General features: G+C 41.5%; 2 protein-coding genes across 2 annotated transcripts; both read right to left on the bottom strand.

The window, feature by feature from the left end:
* Positions 1-1,386: 1,386 nt before the first annotated feature.
* Positions 1,387-4,007, bottom strand: LOC129820397 (gap junction alpha-9 protein-like). Its single transcript, XM_055877468.1, has 2 exons — positions 3,958-4,007; positions 1,387-2,953 (listed from the first exon to the last, which is right to left on the bottom strand). The coding sequence occupies exons 1-2, from the start codon at positions 4,005-4,007 to the stop codon at positions 1,387-1,389; spliced, it is 1,617 nt and encodes a 538-aa protein (XP_055733443.1).
* A 3,252-nt stretch (positions 4,008-7,259) lies between these two features.
* LOC129820242 (akirin-1A-like) lies at positions 7,260-15,552 on the bottom strand. Its single transcript, XM_055877275.1, has 5 exons — positions 15,152-15,552; positions 10,356-10,502; positions 9,208-9,339; positions 8,871-8,942; positions 7,260-8,782 (listed from the first exon to the last, which is right to left on the bottom strand). The coding sequence occupies exons 1-5, from the start codon at positions 15,351-15,353 to the stop codon at positions 8,772-8,774; spliced, it is 564 nt and encodes a 187-aa protein (XP_055733250.1). The 5' UTR covers positions 15,354-15,552; the 3' UTR covers positions 7,260-8,771.
* Between the last annotated feature and the right edge of the window lie 1,799 nt (positions 15,553-17,351).

Below are 17,351 nucleotides of genomic sequence, written 5' to 3'. Positions count from 1 at the left end.
TTTATATCTTGGTAAACTAATTATATTAAAATATCATCTCATTAGTAATTCAAGAATATCAGTACTTTATTTTATCAAGTAAAATGATCGTACAATTGTGAATATACAAATCAATGTATGATGTAGTGTTTAGTAAAAATAAAGTACAATTTCATATAAGCAATAGACCTGTACAAAATCAGTCCCATTTCCTCCCAATCAAAATTTATAATTTACTTTGTCAAATGGCTTTGTGCCACAATAATATCAACGCTTTTTCAGGATGGAGGACATCTGCAGTATCCCGACCTGAAAGAAAACAGAACAAGTTGAAAATATTATGTAACTGGTTTATCCAAAGGCTACATTGTTGTAGTAGTTCAATTATAGTTGAACTGAAATAATCTGTTTCTTTGTTATTAGTTGGATAGTTTAAATAAAGTTGGCCAGTAGCCTATATCATGAGCAAAGCAACTGTCAATTGGACTGGTACTAAAATAGATTGTTGTTATGTCACTGGGAAAATGTCCTCTGATTAGATTGGTAGCTAGTGAACTCCAGCCACCAATTTAAATTGTAAAGTCAAATTCACTTAGTTATTGTGCTTTTTAAAAGTACAATACCTTAAATACAATATTGAGGAAATCATGCTTTGAAACTTTTTCCTTGTTAACACATTCTTTCCAATGAATATCATTGATTGAGTTTTGTGTTACGTAATTGCGAATTACAGCCTAAAGGATATAGATTTTCTGATTCTGCTTTCCATTGCTCTTGGTTCATTGCAGTAAGCCTTGCATTTATATGCACGCATATAAGTCCTTCAAACTAAAACAGACCTGTCAACAATGTCTGTTGTCTTTTTATCTAGATTTACTAAGTGTTTTCCATTGCAAAATGCTGCTTTGCTTTTTGTCTTCTGAAAATAACAGGTGCAAACTTGGTGCATAAAACAGACTCTGACTAAATGCATTGTGGCCTGGGCCCAGAGCAGTTTATCTTAACGTTAATACTGTGTACTCAACTTCACTGACAGAAAAACATCACTGTCTCAAGAACTGCAAATCTATGGAATAATATAATTTCTTAGGCTACACTTCAGGGCACACTTAGCTAACACCGTAACAGTGTATCCTGAAACATAGCCTATTTTTTATTTAACCTTTAATTAACTAGGCAAGTCAGTTAAGAAAAAAATATTATTTACAGTGACGGCCTACCCCGGCCAAACCTTCCTCTAACCCGGACAACGCTGGGCCAATTGTGCGCCACCCTATGGGACTCCCAATCACGGCTTGTTGTGATACAGCGTGGAATTGAACCAGGGTCTGTAATGACCGCTGCACCACTTGGGAGCCCCAACATCGTAACAGTTTCTTGTGACATGATGAGATAAGGTAATAAACCTCAGATCTGCAGGTCGCCTGGAGCTCGCCTGCTGCTGCCGTTACTTGCCAGTGACATTCGGCGGTTGGGAGAGCAGACGGGAGGGCTGTTGCCATTGCAGCTGTGCCGAGACACTGAGCTCAGTTCTCCTATTGAGTCTTGGCTCTGGGGCCTGCTCAGTCTCTTGATGTCCGGCTTAGAGAAGGCCCTGACTCGACTGGCAGCAAAGCTACAGCGTGGCTTCATGCTTATAGTCCCAGGGAAGGAGTCCCCACTGTCTGAGCCATTCCCCTCCACCACAGTGGAACAGTTCCAGGGGGCACTGACCCTCCGTGGTTTTCTTGCAATGACCGAAAGGGTCGGGCATGAGGAGGCATCCATCAAGGGTAGCACGGGTAGGGTGGGGTACTCAGAGCCCCGTGATCCTGTGAAGTCCATGTGGTGGGTGAGAGGATCTACATGGGGAAGAGGATGCACGACAAGATCCTCTGGCTCATCCTTCTTGTCCACAAGGGCAGAGCGTGTCGTCTCACGGTTGATGTTCTTTGAGTTGCTGTTGTGCTCAGGACGTGGCACTGCCTCCTTACTGGCTGTATTGTGACTGTCTGTACATGGCTTGACACCAGGGTCCACCTGAATAGGAACAAAGGCAGAGGAGGCATTGAGGAGGGAATGCGTTGGTCCGTTGCCCTGTTTCTCTATCAGGAGTGTGTACCCACTGGGTCCGCTGGGGATAACAGGCTTGCAGCCCCCAGAGGTTCCCCCCATGTTAACTTGTTTGACGTCAGAGTTTCTTTTGGATTTGCTACGGTAGTAGTCATCCTTCAGGTGTGGGTGGTAGGCCAGGATGCCCTTCTTAAGCTTCCTGTAGCTCAGGTGCGTGATCTCCAACAGGCTGAGGAAGAGGGAGACGGCAGCGATGCCCTGCATGAACATCATGAAGACAGTCTTCTCCGTGGGCCTGGAGACAAAGCAGTCCACCACATTTGGGCACGGCTCCCTCTCGCACTTAAACAAAGTGTCCAGGTGATGGCCGTAGAGGAGGTACTGGCCCATCATGAAGCCCACCTCCACCACAGAGCGGGTGACGATGTGGGCCACATAGGTCTGTAGCAGGGACCCTCTCAGCGGGGCCTTGTTGAGCTTCCCCAGATCCAGCTGTCTCATCTCCCTCTCAATACGTCTCCGCACCTCGATCAGTTCCACGGCCACTGCCTCCAGCTCCCGACGCAATGCTGCCCTGTTAGTGTGGCGCGTCTTCTCCAGAGCTCGCAGCTGGTAGATGGCGTGGCCCATGTAAACCAGAGAGGGTGAGGAGACGAAGATGACCTGCAGCACCCAGTAGCGGATGAGAGAGATGGGGAAGGCTCGGTCGTAGCACACGTTGCGGCACCCTGGCTGTTCCGTGTTACAGATGAAGTCGGTCTGCTCGTCGTTCCACACGTCCTCTGCAGCGACGCCAAGCACCAGCATCCGGAAGATGAACAGGATGGTCAGCCAGATCTTTCCCACCATGGTGGAGTGGATATGCACTTCCTCCAAGATCCCACCCAGGAAGTTCCAATCTCCCATCTTCACGCGGGTTTTGCTAATTAATGGGGGAAATTATATGTTAAAAAGCAGAAAATATGGAAAATGGAATGTCAAGATGAAGTGTATGGGGAGGTCAATAATAATACATGGACAAACATTATGGACAATCAATGTTTATTATAAAGCAGAATTGATGATGACGATGATATAAAAGGGGAAACCTGCCATTCCTACATCCATTTTGGGATTTCTAAATTAAGGATATGTACCCATTGATTCTTGAAGAATATAACTTTTATAAATGCCTCATGAGCTTAGTTCAACTGTCGTACCCTGTCAGAACCCAAAATATAAGCATGTTTTACTCCTAATGTTTTTAAACAAAGTAAATGTAAACAAACACTATACAGCCTCAAAAAATGGTTAAAACTATAATGTTGATATCATGGATTGTCAGTCCTTGCATCCATAGTTCTGTATGAATTTGAGAGTGGTAAAAAATGTCCAGCCCCATCCCTCAGCTTTTTAACAAAACTGGTGGGAAAAACACTTTGTTATTATTTCAACTGCTGATTTGTCTTTTATAATATCACTTGCTAATCAAGGACTAATGATAACCATTAGTCCTAATTGAATGATCATTAGGTAATGCGATATCAAATGAAATAATAATTGACTAGTTACAGAAACTGATCATCCCCCCACAATATGCAAATTATATGAATCAGAATGCAGTGGTCTTTGTGAGTTTAAATCAGAAGGCCTCTGGTGGGAAAAATAAGTTAAAACTCAATCTAAAATCACATAAGTAAACTTACCTTTCATTGGGGAAATAATATGTACATAAACAGACATTTTAGAACAAAATATTTGGACGTTTGATACAATCCTGTGCTCATTGTCAATCTTTTTATCTTCTTAGTAAACCATAGGATACCCAGCCCAGAACTCCACAGCTGATTAAATGAAAACGAAACAAAAAGCAGCCCGTTGGCCTGGGTTGGTGAGAACTTTATAGCCTGCCAAGAGAAATCAATTATACTATTAGTTGTCATTTACCTTGCAGCAGTATGAACGGACTGCCGGTGGTGGGGAGCCCTGCAGGTCATCGGGTAATAGGGGACCGCCAAAATATTCAATCGTTTGTCTATTTGTGGATCAGAGGACCACAAACCCCTGTGACCCTCGGTGGCGCTCTACCCTGTGATGCCTGTAGTGGAATATGATGTGGTCTGTCCGATACACAGACACTGAGCCAGAGCACTGGCTTACCTCCTTTTGGCCCCAGTGGCTCTGAGTGCATCTCTACGGGGAGCCAGCAGTTAAAGTACAAATCTATTAGGTCAAATATATCTGAAGTGGATTGATATGCCTGCCAGTGGTTACTAAGTGGTGTCTACTTTGGGAATAAGTACAAAACAATTAGAAAACTATTCATTCCCATTATTCATCAAGTCACTGTATTCATGCGTCAGAATTGTGTTGCAGAATTACTCAGTTTGGAGAATGACAGTTGGGTCAAACTCAAATCTCAATAAACTACTGTTGGTAACCAATTGCAGAATTTGTGAATTTCTTGATGTTTCATAGTGAGACGGACTGAATAGGAAAGCTCATTTTCTTTTATTTATCCATGGGCCATGATAAGTTATTCATCATTGATAACCACACACCGTCAATCCATAAACTTTGTCCTTTTGGAATGAACCTTTGAAACCTACAACAGATTAAATAATACTCTATATCACTTATTAGTACCATATATTATGCAATACATGTTTTCTTTACACATAACTGTAGATTGTTCCTCAGCACTGTTCCCAAACACAGTTTTAACGCCACAATACTGGCACAATAGCTGCATTTACACAGACCAATTCAGATTCTTATTGGTTTTTTGACCAATCAAATCACGTCTTTTTCCAATAATTTGGCAAAAGCATCAGGATTTGGCTGCTTGTGTTAACGAAGCCATAGCCATGGAGATTTCAAAGCTGCCGGTTACAATCCTTTCCAAAAGACACGCTGGAATGGATTGTCTGTCGTCTAATTATCTTGGCTGTAAATAAACTGTTACAGAATTGTCCATATTAGTCCAAGTATAATTTCTCTTACCTTGTTCTGATATGCAATGTCATATTATTGCTAAATCTGTTCACAAGTAGCTGGCTATTTGGCACTTCCAATGAAAGGGATATTCTGAGTCATTAAGCAGCTATATCGCTGAACTCAATAAACCCTGTCCAGTAATTGCCTATAGTTTTGCCTGTAGTTTTGTTAATACTGACCATTCTGTCATCACTATTGGTCTCTATGCCCTCTGCCATGACCTTGAGCCCAATCAACCTACTATACTACACCTGTACTACTCCACGACAACATTGGGATTTTAACTTTTATAAATGTTGTTTCCTCTCATTGTAAGAACTGATTGTATGCTAAAATGTGAGTGTAAAAACGAAGCACATTTTATAAATGAGGCCTCTGGCTCACTGTCACTGTCATTCCGTGTTCACTTACTGATTCAAAGGATTTCGGGGGCCTAGATTCAGTTGCTCTTCACATATACAAGTCAAAATGAATGCATGCCATATTAAATTATATGAGAGTCTATAGAGTGCTTCCATGGTACACTATACTTTTCCATCAGTGCTTTTTCTCCGTACTGGAGATCAATCGGTCATGTCCGATTTTATACATGGATGACTCCCTGTGAATCTAATTAAGTTGACCCTCCCCCCCAGCTATTGCATGCTTTTTATTCAATTTACAGGAAATCAATAGCTATGGCTTGTTAGAAGGTTAGGGTTTGCATCCCAAATGGCACCACATTCCCTATATAGTGCAGTACTTTTGACTGATGGGCCCTGGTCATAAAAGGAATAGGACGCATTTTGGACGCATCCTTGGTTTTGTTTACTGTGGCCCGTGCCCTAGGAGTACTAGTTGAACCAGCTAATCCAGGCCCTTTTTGAGTTTCAATGAGGTTGGGACACCCTTGTTGAGTTATGAAACATCTAGTGTCTAATTCATAATTCCTTAAGGCTTGCTCTATTTGTTACTAAAGTCAAAATGACTATTTGTAGTTGCTGTCCATGAAGTCTGTCAGGATGTCACTCGCTGTTTTAGCTGTCTCTTACTATTGTCATTCTCATATAGCGTCATTGGAGTTGGCTAAAACAGAAACTGGTCAAACATCATTGTGATTGGTGGAGACTGGAGCTACAGTGCCTTCAGAAAGTATTCATACTCCTTGACTTATTCAACATGTCGTTGTGTTGCAGCCTGAATTCTAAATTGATCTAGACACAACACCCCATAATGACAAAGTGAAAACATTTGGCAAATTTCATGAAAATGAAAAATCTCATTTACATAAGGATTTACATAAGTATTCCCACTTTGTCAATCTGGGACATTGAAATTAGGGAAAGGGGGATACCTAGTCAGTTGTACAACACTGGGAGGAAACCAGGAGGAAAGAGGGAGATACCTAGTCAGTTGTACAACACTGGAAGGAAACCAGGAGGAAAGAGGGAGATACCTAGTCAGTTGTACAACACTGGAAGGAAACCAGAAGGAAAGAGGGAGATACCTAGTCAGTTGTACAACATTGCCTTCAACTGAAATGTGTCTTCTGCATTCAACCCCAACCCCTCTGAATCAGAGGGGCGGAGGGCTGCCTTAATCGACATACGATGTTACGTTTGGTATGGTTACTCAAGGCAAAAACGAAAGATGGGTGGTTGGGTGGGCATATAACACAAACGTCTACTTTTTAGCTATTTTGCAACTACTTAGCATGTTAGCTAACCCTTGAACTACTTAGCATGTTAGCTAACCCTTACTCTAACACCCTAACCCAGCTAATGTTAGCCACAACAAATTGGAATTCATAGCATATCATACAAAATGGATGGACATCCACATTAATACATACAATACGTAACATATCATACTAAATGGAGTATCTCGGATTTAGATAAAGAACAATGCAAAATGCTATGAGACCAGGTTGTTCTACCTGGTTTGTTGTTGGTTTAATTGTGAAGCCAGAGGAAATGGAATTCTCTCCCATACCAGTTGTTCTTGAGTAGTTTCGAGGAATCATAACTGTACTTTGACAATACATTGAATATATTGGACCCTTTTGATACTAGAAATCTTTCAAGTATTTGTGTTTCATGGACTGATATTCTCCATAGTTATGAACATTTTTGTTTATTCTGTTCAAAATGCTACATCAATGCTGTCCCCTGGTACACTATTTTCATTTGCTACAAATGTAACACTTGTGCCGACTCGTATTCAGCTTACTTAATGTACTCTAATTTAACTCACAAGAACTACATTCAAAATGATTCCCTTCAAATCAAGGCTTTATTCAACAATGTTATAATTGTGTGCAGCAAAACTGAGCTCAAAAGAACACATTGTTACATATTTGACAATAAAAAAATTGATTGGGTATTTTTGATTAAAAGTTCATAGTAAGATCTTCTTGTAGAACTCAAACCACAAAATTAGAGAATCAAGTTTTCGTCTGTTTAAAGAAATGGTCATATCTCATGATGCATTTAATGGCACTTCCTAATGGTAGGCTTGCATACAGCTTGTATAGAAGCACATTAGCTCATGTTTGAATGATGAAAATCAGTTGTTTCAACCCAAAGCCATCCATTCACTGTATTCAGTAGTACGATGTAAAAGTACTACATAACCCCCTCCAGTCCTAATCGCAGGCTTTACAGAACACACCAGTATTATAGGATCCCCTGACTAATAACCCAAAACTATTCATTTAATAGGGATATCAAGTAGTACATTAAGAGTTTATAAATCATATGCAGAACATTCAATAAAATTAATATACAAAAAAAAAAACGAGAGTACAGGGGACCAGCTAGATTCAAAACTTTGAGAAGGCCACTACAATGAGTGTGGTTCCCTTACAAATCTCTCAAGGGCCTAAGTATTATAGATAACAGAATCAAGTCTATACAGCCCCCTTAAAAATAAATAAAAGAACTGCAGTTTCAACTGTGGGTATTTTGGACACAGTAATTTCAGAATAACTGCAGTTATACTGTACTCTGACCCAAATATCTTTTCTTGAGGGGTGTTTTATTCCAAACCAAGAGAGGATAGTGCAGTTTCCCACATTTCATCCTCAAATGAAACAAAGCCTCAATTATGGTCTATCCCTGTAAAAAAGGATCTTAACCAGTCAACAAATGAGCCCTTCCATTCATGTTATTCTTGGGAGTAATAGCCTGCATATTTTATAAAGAGCTCAGTGTAACGACACATGCTTTTCTGGCATCTCCTCAATTGCAGCATAATCGGGTAGAATGTCTGAACAAGAACCCTGCAAATTCCAAACAGATTCTCATGGGGTTGACATGATCAGTTTCTGGAACGGGAATATCAATTGAAATATGAAAGACAAGGGAATCAGCCATGTACAAAAATGTTTCAAGAAAAGCAAAACTACAAGTGACTGTCTGTAGTACTCCTGTATAACATCAAATACAATTTAGATAAAGCACAAAATGGCAAATAACTTTCATTTCTAAAAAAAATTAAAAAGAGAACCACATTTTCAAGTATGGTTGGTGAAAAGTGAGGAATCATGCTGCAGCAGGATTTGGGAGGTTAAATAGAAGTCACATTAGCCCAGCTTTCTACAGCACTTAAAAAGGAGAGTCAACCATCCATCTCCCAAGAAAGAGCACAACCACACAAGTACAACTCAGAACATTGAGTGTTAAAAGTAAAAAAAAAATCATAGCACTGAAGTAGTGAAGAAAAACGTGGAGATAGGCGAGCAGCAGTCTAGACGTGAGAGCAGGTAACTTCCTATTTAAGATAGTTCATGAGACATCTGAAAAAAGAGAAAATGTTGATTAAAAACAGGCCCTGCAGAAACATTAGGATAAAAGTTAGTGTGTTGCGATATCGTTGGAACTCACAGCTGGAGGGTCTGGCGCCATATTGTCTCATGATCTGGTCATGTGTGAACTTCACAAACGATTCATATTGTTCTGGGAAGGAACCAAAAACATCAAATTATCTAAGGAATTAAAAGTATTAAACTGAGCCGTCTGACCATAAGATGTCAATCTGGGCACGTATTCCTAAAGCCTTTAAGAGTAGGAGCGCCGATCTGGCATCAGGTCCCCCCTCCCCTTTAAGTAGTCTGATTAATTATGTTCTAAAAAGATGAAACTGATCCTAGATCAGCACTCCTACTCAGATGCTTCATGAATCCTGGCACATATCTGTAAAGAGGAAGTCACTCAGTATTACCTGCCAGTTTAGTGTTGAGGATTTGCTCATACTCTTCACGGATGTTCTCGTCATGGTCCTTGAGAATCCGTTCACACAGAGAGCCAACTTGGTGCAGTGTGAAACAGGGCTGGTCCCTCTTCACAGAAGACACTGGAGAAACCATAACATGACAATGAATGATCTTTGGCCCGACAACTGCACATGCTAAATCCCAAATGGCACCCTATTCCCTTTATTGTGGACTACTTTTGACAGGGGCACTACATCAGGAATAGGGTGCCCTTTGGATGGTTAAAAAGAACCACCTTACTAGGTCAGGATGTTGGAACATCTAGAATAAACACATGCAGAAGCAGGTAATCGTGAGTCCTCGTCTTAAGAAATTAACTCTGGTGGCTCTTATTCCCCACACCAAAAACAAGACAGCAAAGTGTGTGTTATTCATCCCTGCAGTGAGACAGCAGTGTGTGTGTTATTCATCCCTACAGTGAGACAGCACAGTGTGTGTGTTATTCATCCCTACAGTGAGACAGCACAGTGTGTGTGTTATTCATCCCTACAGTGAGACAGCAGTGTGTGTGTCTTATTCATCCCTACAGTGAGACAGCATAGTGTGCGTGTCTTATTCATTTCTACAGTGAGACAGCATAGTGTGCGTGTCTTATTCATTTCTACAGTGAGACAGCATAGTGTGCGTGTCTTATTCATTTCTACAGTGAGACAGCATAGTGTGCATGTCTTATTCATCCCTACAGTGAGACAGCAGTGTGTGTGTCTTATTCATCCCTACAGTGAGACAGCATAGTGTGTGTGTCTTATTCATCCCTACAGTGAGACAGCATAGTGTGCGTGTCTTATTCATCCCTACAGTGAGACAGCAGTGTGTGTGTCTTATTCATCCCTACAGTGAGACAGCATAGTGTGCGTGTCTTATTCATTTCTACAGTGAGACAGCATAGTGTGCGTGTCTTATTCATTTCTACAGTGAGACAGCATAGTGTGCGTGTCTTATTCATTTCTACAGTGAGACAGCATAGTGTGCGTGTCTTATTCATTTCTACAGTGAGACAGCACAGTGCATGTGTTATTCATTCTTACAATCATTTATTTGCCATCAGATGCTGACAGCATCTCCTTCAGCTTGGTGGGAGTGGATGAAAACACACCTGGTTGGGCGCTTGGTGCCATGAAGCCAGGACTTTGACCTGGGCCATCACTTAGACTCTGGGACTGGCTCTGGTTGAAGGCCCCCTCAAGCTGCCGCCTCCTCTGATAGCGGCTGTATTCTTGCCTAAGATTCTGGACAATCTGCTCTGTGGAGAGGAGAAACAGCAAAAGTCATCTTAACATGATTGGCGTATCCTGGAATGAGTGTTTCGTCACGCAGCAGCCCAGGCCTCCCACATGTCTCTTGGTTGTGTGATAAAACATGGACACACATGCATGCACCTAATCAACCCATCATATTTTAAATCTGGTAGGTGGATGGATGTATAAATGACTTCCTAGCAGTGGTGTAAAGTACTTAAGTAAAAATACTCAAGTTGTCTTTTGTGGTATCTGTCCTTTACTATTTATTTTTCAGAACTTTTACTTCACTAAATTCCTAAATAAAATAATGTACTTACCTGACATCCAAAAGTACTTGTTACATTTTAAATGCAGGACAGGAAAATGGTTCAATTCATGCACTTATCATGACCAGGACATCCCTACCGCCTCGGATCTCGCGGACTCACTAAACACACAATGTTTGTAAATTAAGTCCGAGTGTTGGAGTGTGCCCATGGCTATCCATAAATAAAAAAACAAGAAAATGGTGCCGTCTGGTTTGCTTCATTTAAGGAATTTTAAATGATTTCTGCTTACAAGCTAAACTAAAGCAGGAAGCACCAGTGACTCGCTCAATATGGAAGTGGCCAGATGAGGTGGATGCTACGCTGAAGGACCGTTTTGCTAGCACAGATTGGAATATGTTCCGGGATTCATCCACTGGCATTGAGGAGTATACCACCGCAGTCACCGGCTTCATCAATAAGTGCATTGACAACGTCGTCGTCCCTACAGTGACCGTATGTACAGTACCAGTCAAAAGTTACTCACCTACTCATTTCTGGGTTTTTCTTTATTTGTACTATTTTCTACATTGTAGAATAATAGTGAAGACAAAAAAACTGGACCGCTCACACTACCCTCTGTAGTGCCTTGCAGTCGGAGGCCGAGCAGTTGCCATACCAGGCAGTGATGCAACCAGTCAGGATGCTCTCAATGGTGCAGCTGTAGAACCTTTTTAGGATCTGAGGACCCATGCAAAATCTTTTTAGTTTCCTGATGGGGAATAGACTTTGTTGTGCCCTCTTCACGACTGTCTTGGTGTGTTTGGACCATTCTAGTTTGTTGGTGATGTGGACACCAAGGAACTTGAAGCTCTCAACCTGCTCCACTACAGCCTCGTCGATGAGAATGAGAGTGTGCTCGGTCCTCCTTTTCCTGTAGTCCACAGTTATCTCCTTTGTCTTGATCACATTGAGAGAGAGGTGGTTGTCCTGGCACCACACAGCCAAGTCTCGGACCTCCTCCCTATAGAATGTCTCGTTGTTGTTGGTGATCATCTGTCATCTGCAAATTGAATGATGGTGCTGGATCTATGCCTGGCCGAGCAGTCATGAGTGAACAGTAAGTACAGAAGGGGACTGAGCACCCACCCCTGAGGGGCCTCTTGAGGATCAGCATGGCGGATGTGTTATTACCTACCCTTACTACCTGGGGAAGGCCCGTCAGGAAGTCCAGGATCCAGTTGCAGAGGGAGGTGTTTAGTCCCAGGGTCCTTAGTTTATCGATGAGCTTTGAGGGTACTATGGTGTTGAACGCTGCGCTATAGTCAATGAACAGCACTCACATAGGTGTTCTATTTGTCCAGGTGGGAAAGGGCAGTGAGGAGTGCTATAGAGATAGCATCATCTGTGGATCTGTTGGGGCGGTATGCAAATTGGAGTGGGTCTAGGGTTTCTGGGATGATGGTGTTGAGGTGAGCCATGACCAGCCTTTCAAAGCAGTTCATGGCCACAGACGTGAGTGCTATGGGGCGGTAGTCATTTAGGCAGGTTACCTTTGCTTTCTTGGGCACAGGGACTATGGTGGTCTGTTTTAAACATGTAGGTATTTGGCCTAGGACCCCAGATCCTCAAAAAGTTATACAGCCCACCAACAAGAGCATCCTGACAGGATGCATCACCGCCTAGTATGGCAACTGCTCAGCATCTGACCGTAAGGTGCCACAGAAGGTAGTGCGTACTGCCCAGTACATCACTGGGGCCAAGCTTCCTGACATCCAGGACCTACAGTCGAAGTCGGAAGTTTACATACACTTAGGTTGGAGTCATTAAAACTCATTTTTCAATTACTCCACTAATTTCTTGTTAACAAGAAAGTTTTGGAGAGTCGGTTAGTACATCTACTTTGTGCATGACACAAGTAATTTTTCCAACAAATGTTTACAGACAGATTATTTCACTTATAATTCACTGTATCACAATTCCAGTGGGTCAGAAGTTTACGTACACCAAGTTGACTGTGCCTTTAAACAGCTTGGAAAATTCCAGAAAATTATGTCATGGCTTTAGAACACAGGTGTCAAACTCATTCCATGGAGGGCCGAGTGTCTGCGGGTTTTCGCTCCACCCTTGTACTTGATTGATGAATTAACATCACTAATTAGTTAGGAACTCCCCACACCTGGTTGTCTAGGGCTTTATTGAAAGGAAAGACCAAAAACCTGCAGACACAAGGCCCTCCGTGGAATGAGTTTGACACCCCTGCTTTAGAAGCTTCTGATGGGCTAATTGACATAATTTGAGTCAATTGGAGGTGTACCTGTGGATGTATTTCAAGGTCTACCTTCAAACTCAGTGCCTCTTGGCTTGACATCATGGGAAAATCAAAAGATATCAGCCAAGACCTCCAAAAAAATTGTAGACCTCCAGAAGTCTGGTTTATCCTGGGGAGCAATTTCCAAACGCCTGAAGGTACCACGTTTATCTGTACAAACAATACTATGCAAGTAAACCCCATGGGACCACGCAGCCGCCATACCACTCAGGAAGGAGACACGTTCCGTCTCCTAGAGAGGAACATACTTTGGTGCGAAAAGTGCAAATCAATCCCACAACAACAGGAAAGGACCTTGTGAAGATGCTGGAGGAAACAGGTACAAAAGTACCTAAATCCACAGTAAAACGAGTCCTATATCGACATAACCTGAAAGGCCGCTCAGCAAGGAAGGAGCCACTGCTCAAACTGCCATAAAAAAGCCAGACTACGGTTTGCAACTGCACATAGGGACAAAGATTGTACTTTTTGGAAAAATGTCCTCTGGTCTGATGAAACAAAAACAGAACTGTTTGGCCATAATGACCATCATTTGGTTTGGAGGAAAAAGGGGGAAGCTTGCAAGCCGAAGAACACCATCCCAACCGTGAAGCACGGGGTGGCAGCATCATGTTGAGGGGGTGCTTTGCTGTAGGAGGGACTGGTGCACTTCACAAAATATATGGCATCATGAGGAAGAAAGATGTGGATATATTGAAGCAACATCAAGACATCAGTCAGGAAGTTAAAGCTTGGTCGCAAATGGGTCTCCAAATGGACAATGACCCCAAGCATACTTCCAAAGTTGTAGCAAAATGGCTTAAGGACAACAAAGTCAAGGTATTGGAATGGCCATCACAAAGCCCTGACCTCAATCCCATAGAAAATTTGTGGGCAGAACTGAAAAAGTGTGTGCGAGCAAGGAGGCCTACAAACCTGACTCAGTTACACCAGCTCTGTCAGGAGGAATGGGCCAAAATTCACCCAACTTATTGTAGGAAGCTTGTGGAAGGCTCCCCAAAACGTTTGACCCAAGTTAAACAATTTAAAGGCAACACTACCAAATACTAATTGAGTGTATGTAAACTTCTGACCCACTGGGAATGTGATGAAAGAAATAAAACCTGAAATAAATCTCTCCTATAATTCTAACAATTCACAGTCTTAAAATAAAGTGGAGATCCTAACTGACCTAAGACAGGGAATTTTTACTAGGATTAAATGTCAGGAATTGTGAAAAACATTTGGCTAAGGTGTATGTAAACTTCCCAACTTCAACTGTATCTACTAGGCAGTGTCAGTTAACAATTAATCAAAAGGCCACCCGGACAATTTGCATTGACACCCCCTTTGTTTTTACACTGCTGCTACTCCGTTTATTATCCATGCATAGTTACTTTACCCCCTATCTACATGTACAAATGACCTTGACTAACCTGTACCCCCACACATTGACTCTTACCCTAACCTCATTGTTAGTGTTACTTTTTTAAAACTTCAGTTTAGTAAATATTTTCTTAATTCTATTTCTCTAACTGCATTGTTGGTTAAGGGCTTGTAGTAAGGTACACATGTTGTATTAGGCGCATGTGACATTTGTTAAGGGCTTGTAGTAAGGTACACCTGTTGTATTAGGCGCATGTGACATTTGATTCGATTTTTGATATGTAAAAACATTTTAGACATATACTCAAGTAGAATTTTAATAGGTGACTTTCACTTGAGTCATTTTCTATTTAAGATATATTTACTTTTACTAAAGTATGACAATTGGGTACTTTTTCCACCCACCACTGTTTCCTACCTAGGTGTTGTCATCAACTAGAAACGAATTTACATAACTAGCTAGCGTAAGCATGTTACAATCAGAGCTGGTTTCATTCTGGCAAACTTGTGAGTTGAGACTAGTGGGTAACGTTTGCTAACTACATTATATTTATATGCCTTTTACATCATAATGATCTTGTCTTGCTTCAATGTAGGCCTACTAGCTACAGCCTTTAAATCCGGCTTAATTATTAATAGATAGATAGCCTATTTTACTATTGACGCTGGCTACAATGGCCATCCAGCTCAATTCGGGCAACTGACTAACCTGGGGTGAGCCTGTGTTCTCCTCCACAAGTTGATTGGGGTGACATCGAACGGTCACCTGTAGCAGACAGCTGGTTGCATCGCTTTGGAGACGGGGTGACCGGAGTCCCTGGCAGATTGCTGCACCTTCGCCGTTTTGGAGATTGAGGGCTGTGAAGGGCCTCAAACTCCATTGAACGCTTCAAAGTAGCTGCGCACGCCATGGTAGCTAATTTAGTTCAGAAAACAACGTCTTTTGGGGTCGGTCAAAATGTAGGATAGCTGCTAATAGTAACGAGTAAATTAAAATTGTCTGTCCGTCTTGCGCTTGCTTGTGTTCTAATTTATTGTCGGTGTCTGTTAAATCACTTGCTTGCTGAACAACAACGTTCAAATGGCGTCTTCTTCCATCTAACGTTAGTTTTAAGGCAGATGTCACACCTTTAATTGCCTTTACCGCCACTTACTGGACGGAGTTCAGAGGGAAGGTGAATTTTGCTTCCTTTTTAGTTAACACAGCTAGCTAGCTGACCGATTTAAGTAATATCTTTACTTTATAAAATTAAACTTATTTTCTTTTTACAACCAAAATGCTTAGTTCAACGTTAGCTAGTTTATAATAGGCGATATAACTTGCTAATTTAGCTGCCCGCTCCTAGTGTTCTACCAAAGCGACGTAGCTAGCTAGCAATGCTAATTAGTAATTTAATAACGGCTATATGAGCTATGCTAGCATTAGCTAATGTTACCCAAATATTATGGATACACTGACAAAATACATGTCTCGCCACCCTAACAATGGGAGTCGTTGTCAACAAAGCAGTCTAGTAATATGCATGTCAATCTCTCATGGCTCAGTAGAGAAGAGAGTGACTTAATCCCTACTTGTTTTTGTAAGAAGTGTTGACAACCTGAATGCACCGAACTGTCTGTCTAAACTACTAGCACACAGCTCGGACACCCATGCATACCCCACCAGAGGTCTCTTCACAAAGTCCAGAACAGACTATGGGAGGCGCACAGTACTACATAGAGCCATGACTACATGGAACTCTATTCTACATCAGGTAACTGATGCAAGCAGTAGAATCATATATTTTTTTATAAAAATACACCTTATGGAAGAGCGGATACTGTGATGCACAAAAACGCTAGTACACGCACTCTACATACACGTACATTGTAATATTGTTGTATGGTGGTATTATACATGTTGTATTGTAGATGTGTAGTGGTGTACTAATGTTATATGATGTACTGTTTTATATTTTGTTTTATGTGTAATGTGTAAACTGGATTGTTTTATACCTTAATGTGTTTGAACCCCAGGAAAATTTGCTGTTGCAGGCAGCAGCTAATGGGGATCCCTATTAAATACAAATACAAAAACTTATCAAATAAGCCATATATTTTTTTGTTAACCAAATTCGACACTCATTGACCTCCATACAAAAACTGCTTGCTTGGTAAGCGAAACAAGGGAAAAACGCCACCTGCTGGAGAGAGACAGATTTTCCGCCGAGTTGGGCCTCTTCATCCTCTACGTTACCTCATTTGTCTGGGGCGTCACTTTTTCATCACTAGTTACCACAGCCACAAAGGGATAGTTCATCGCTAAACCCCGCGTATTTTTTTAAATGTATCTTCTTAAAATCAGATTTGAACCTTAACCGAAACCTTAAACAAACTACTAACCTTATGCCTAACCTTAAATTATGACCAAAAAATGCTCATGAATTTTTACCATAGCCAATATTGCCATTATGGCTGTAGTAACTAATGACAAATAACCATCGATCTGGAAATCATTGGTCTGGGTCGCATAGCTAAAGTCAATAGACTGCACTAACGTTAGTTCATCATGAAATGATTGACTTGCTATTATTAACTTTAGCCGCTCATTGATTCACTTTCCAGGTACAAAGTAGGCTAGTGTTTGCCGAAGTTGACTGATGTTCAACACAGAAAAACACAAACACCTTAACATCAGTACAGAACAAAGCAATGGCATGTGTCATAACTGAGGGTCACTCTCTACTTGGTTCAGAGCCATAGGCTAGTACCTTTAACATACATCTCTGAACTTGTTAGTTAGTGATGCTTTTGTATCCAAGCATGTTTTTATTTAAATTGTAAATATCTTACCATGTGACAAAGTAAAGTCAGCATGGTATGAGGACCGTGTCAGCAGAGCAGGGGCAAGGTACCAGTCTGTGACCAAC

Source organism: Salvelinus fontinalis, chromosome 22 (genome assembly GCF_029448725.1).
Source record: "Salvelinus fontinalis isolate EN_2023a chromosome 22, ASM2944872v1, whole genome shotgun sequence".
NCBI classification, from domain to species: Eukaryota; Metazoa; Chordata; class Actinopteri; order Salmoniformes; family Salmonidae; genus Salvelinus; species Salvelinus fontinalis.
Note: the sequence above shows the minus strand (reverse complement) of the source record. Positions and strands in the feature narration are given on the sequence as shown.

Bases quoted from the DNA above. Each gene is read 5' to 3' on its own strand.
- LOC129820397 (XM_055877468.1), bottom strand. From the start codon at position 4,007: ATGACCTGCAGGGCTCCCCACCACCGGCAGTCCGTTCATACTGCTGCA. The intron at 2,954-3,957 runs GTAAATGACAAC...CCCATTAATTAG, and splicing joins TCCGTTCATACTGCTGCAAG to CAAAACCCGCGTGAAGATGG.
- LOC129820242 (XM_055877275.1), bottom strand. From the start codon at position 15,353: ATGGCGTGCGCAGCTACTTTGAAGCGTTCAATGGAGTTTGAGGCCCTT. The intron at 10,503-15,151 runs GTTAGTCAGTTG...TCCTCTCCACAG, and splicing joins AGAACACAGGCTCACCCCAG to AGCAGATTGTCCAGAATCTT. The intron at 9,340-10,355 runs GTGTGTTTTCAT...TGGTTTCTCCAG, and splicing joins GGCACCAAGCGCCCAACCAG to TGTCTTCTGTGAAGAGGGAC.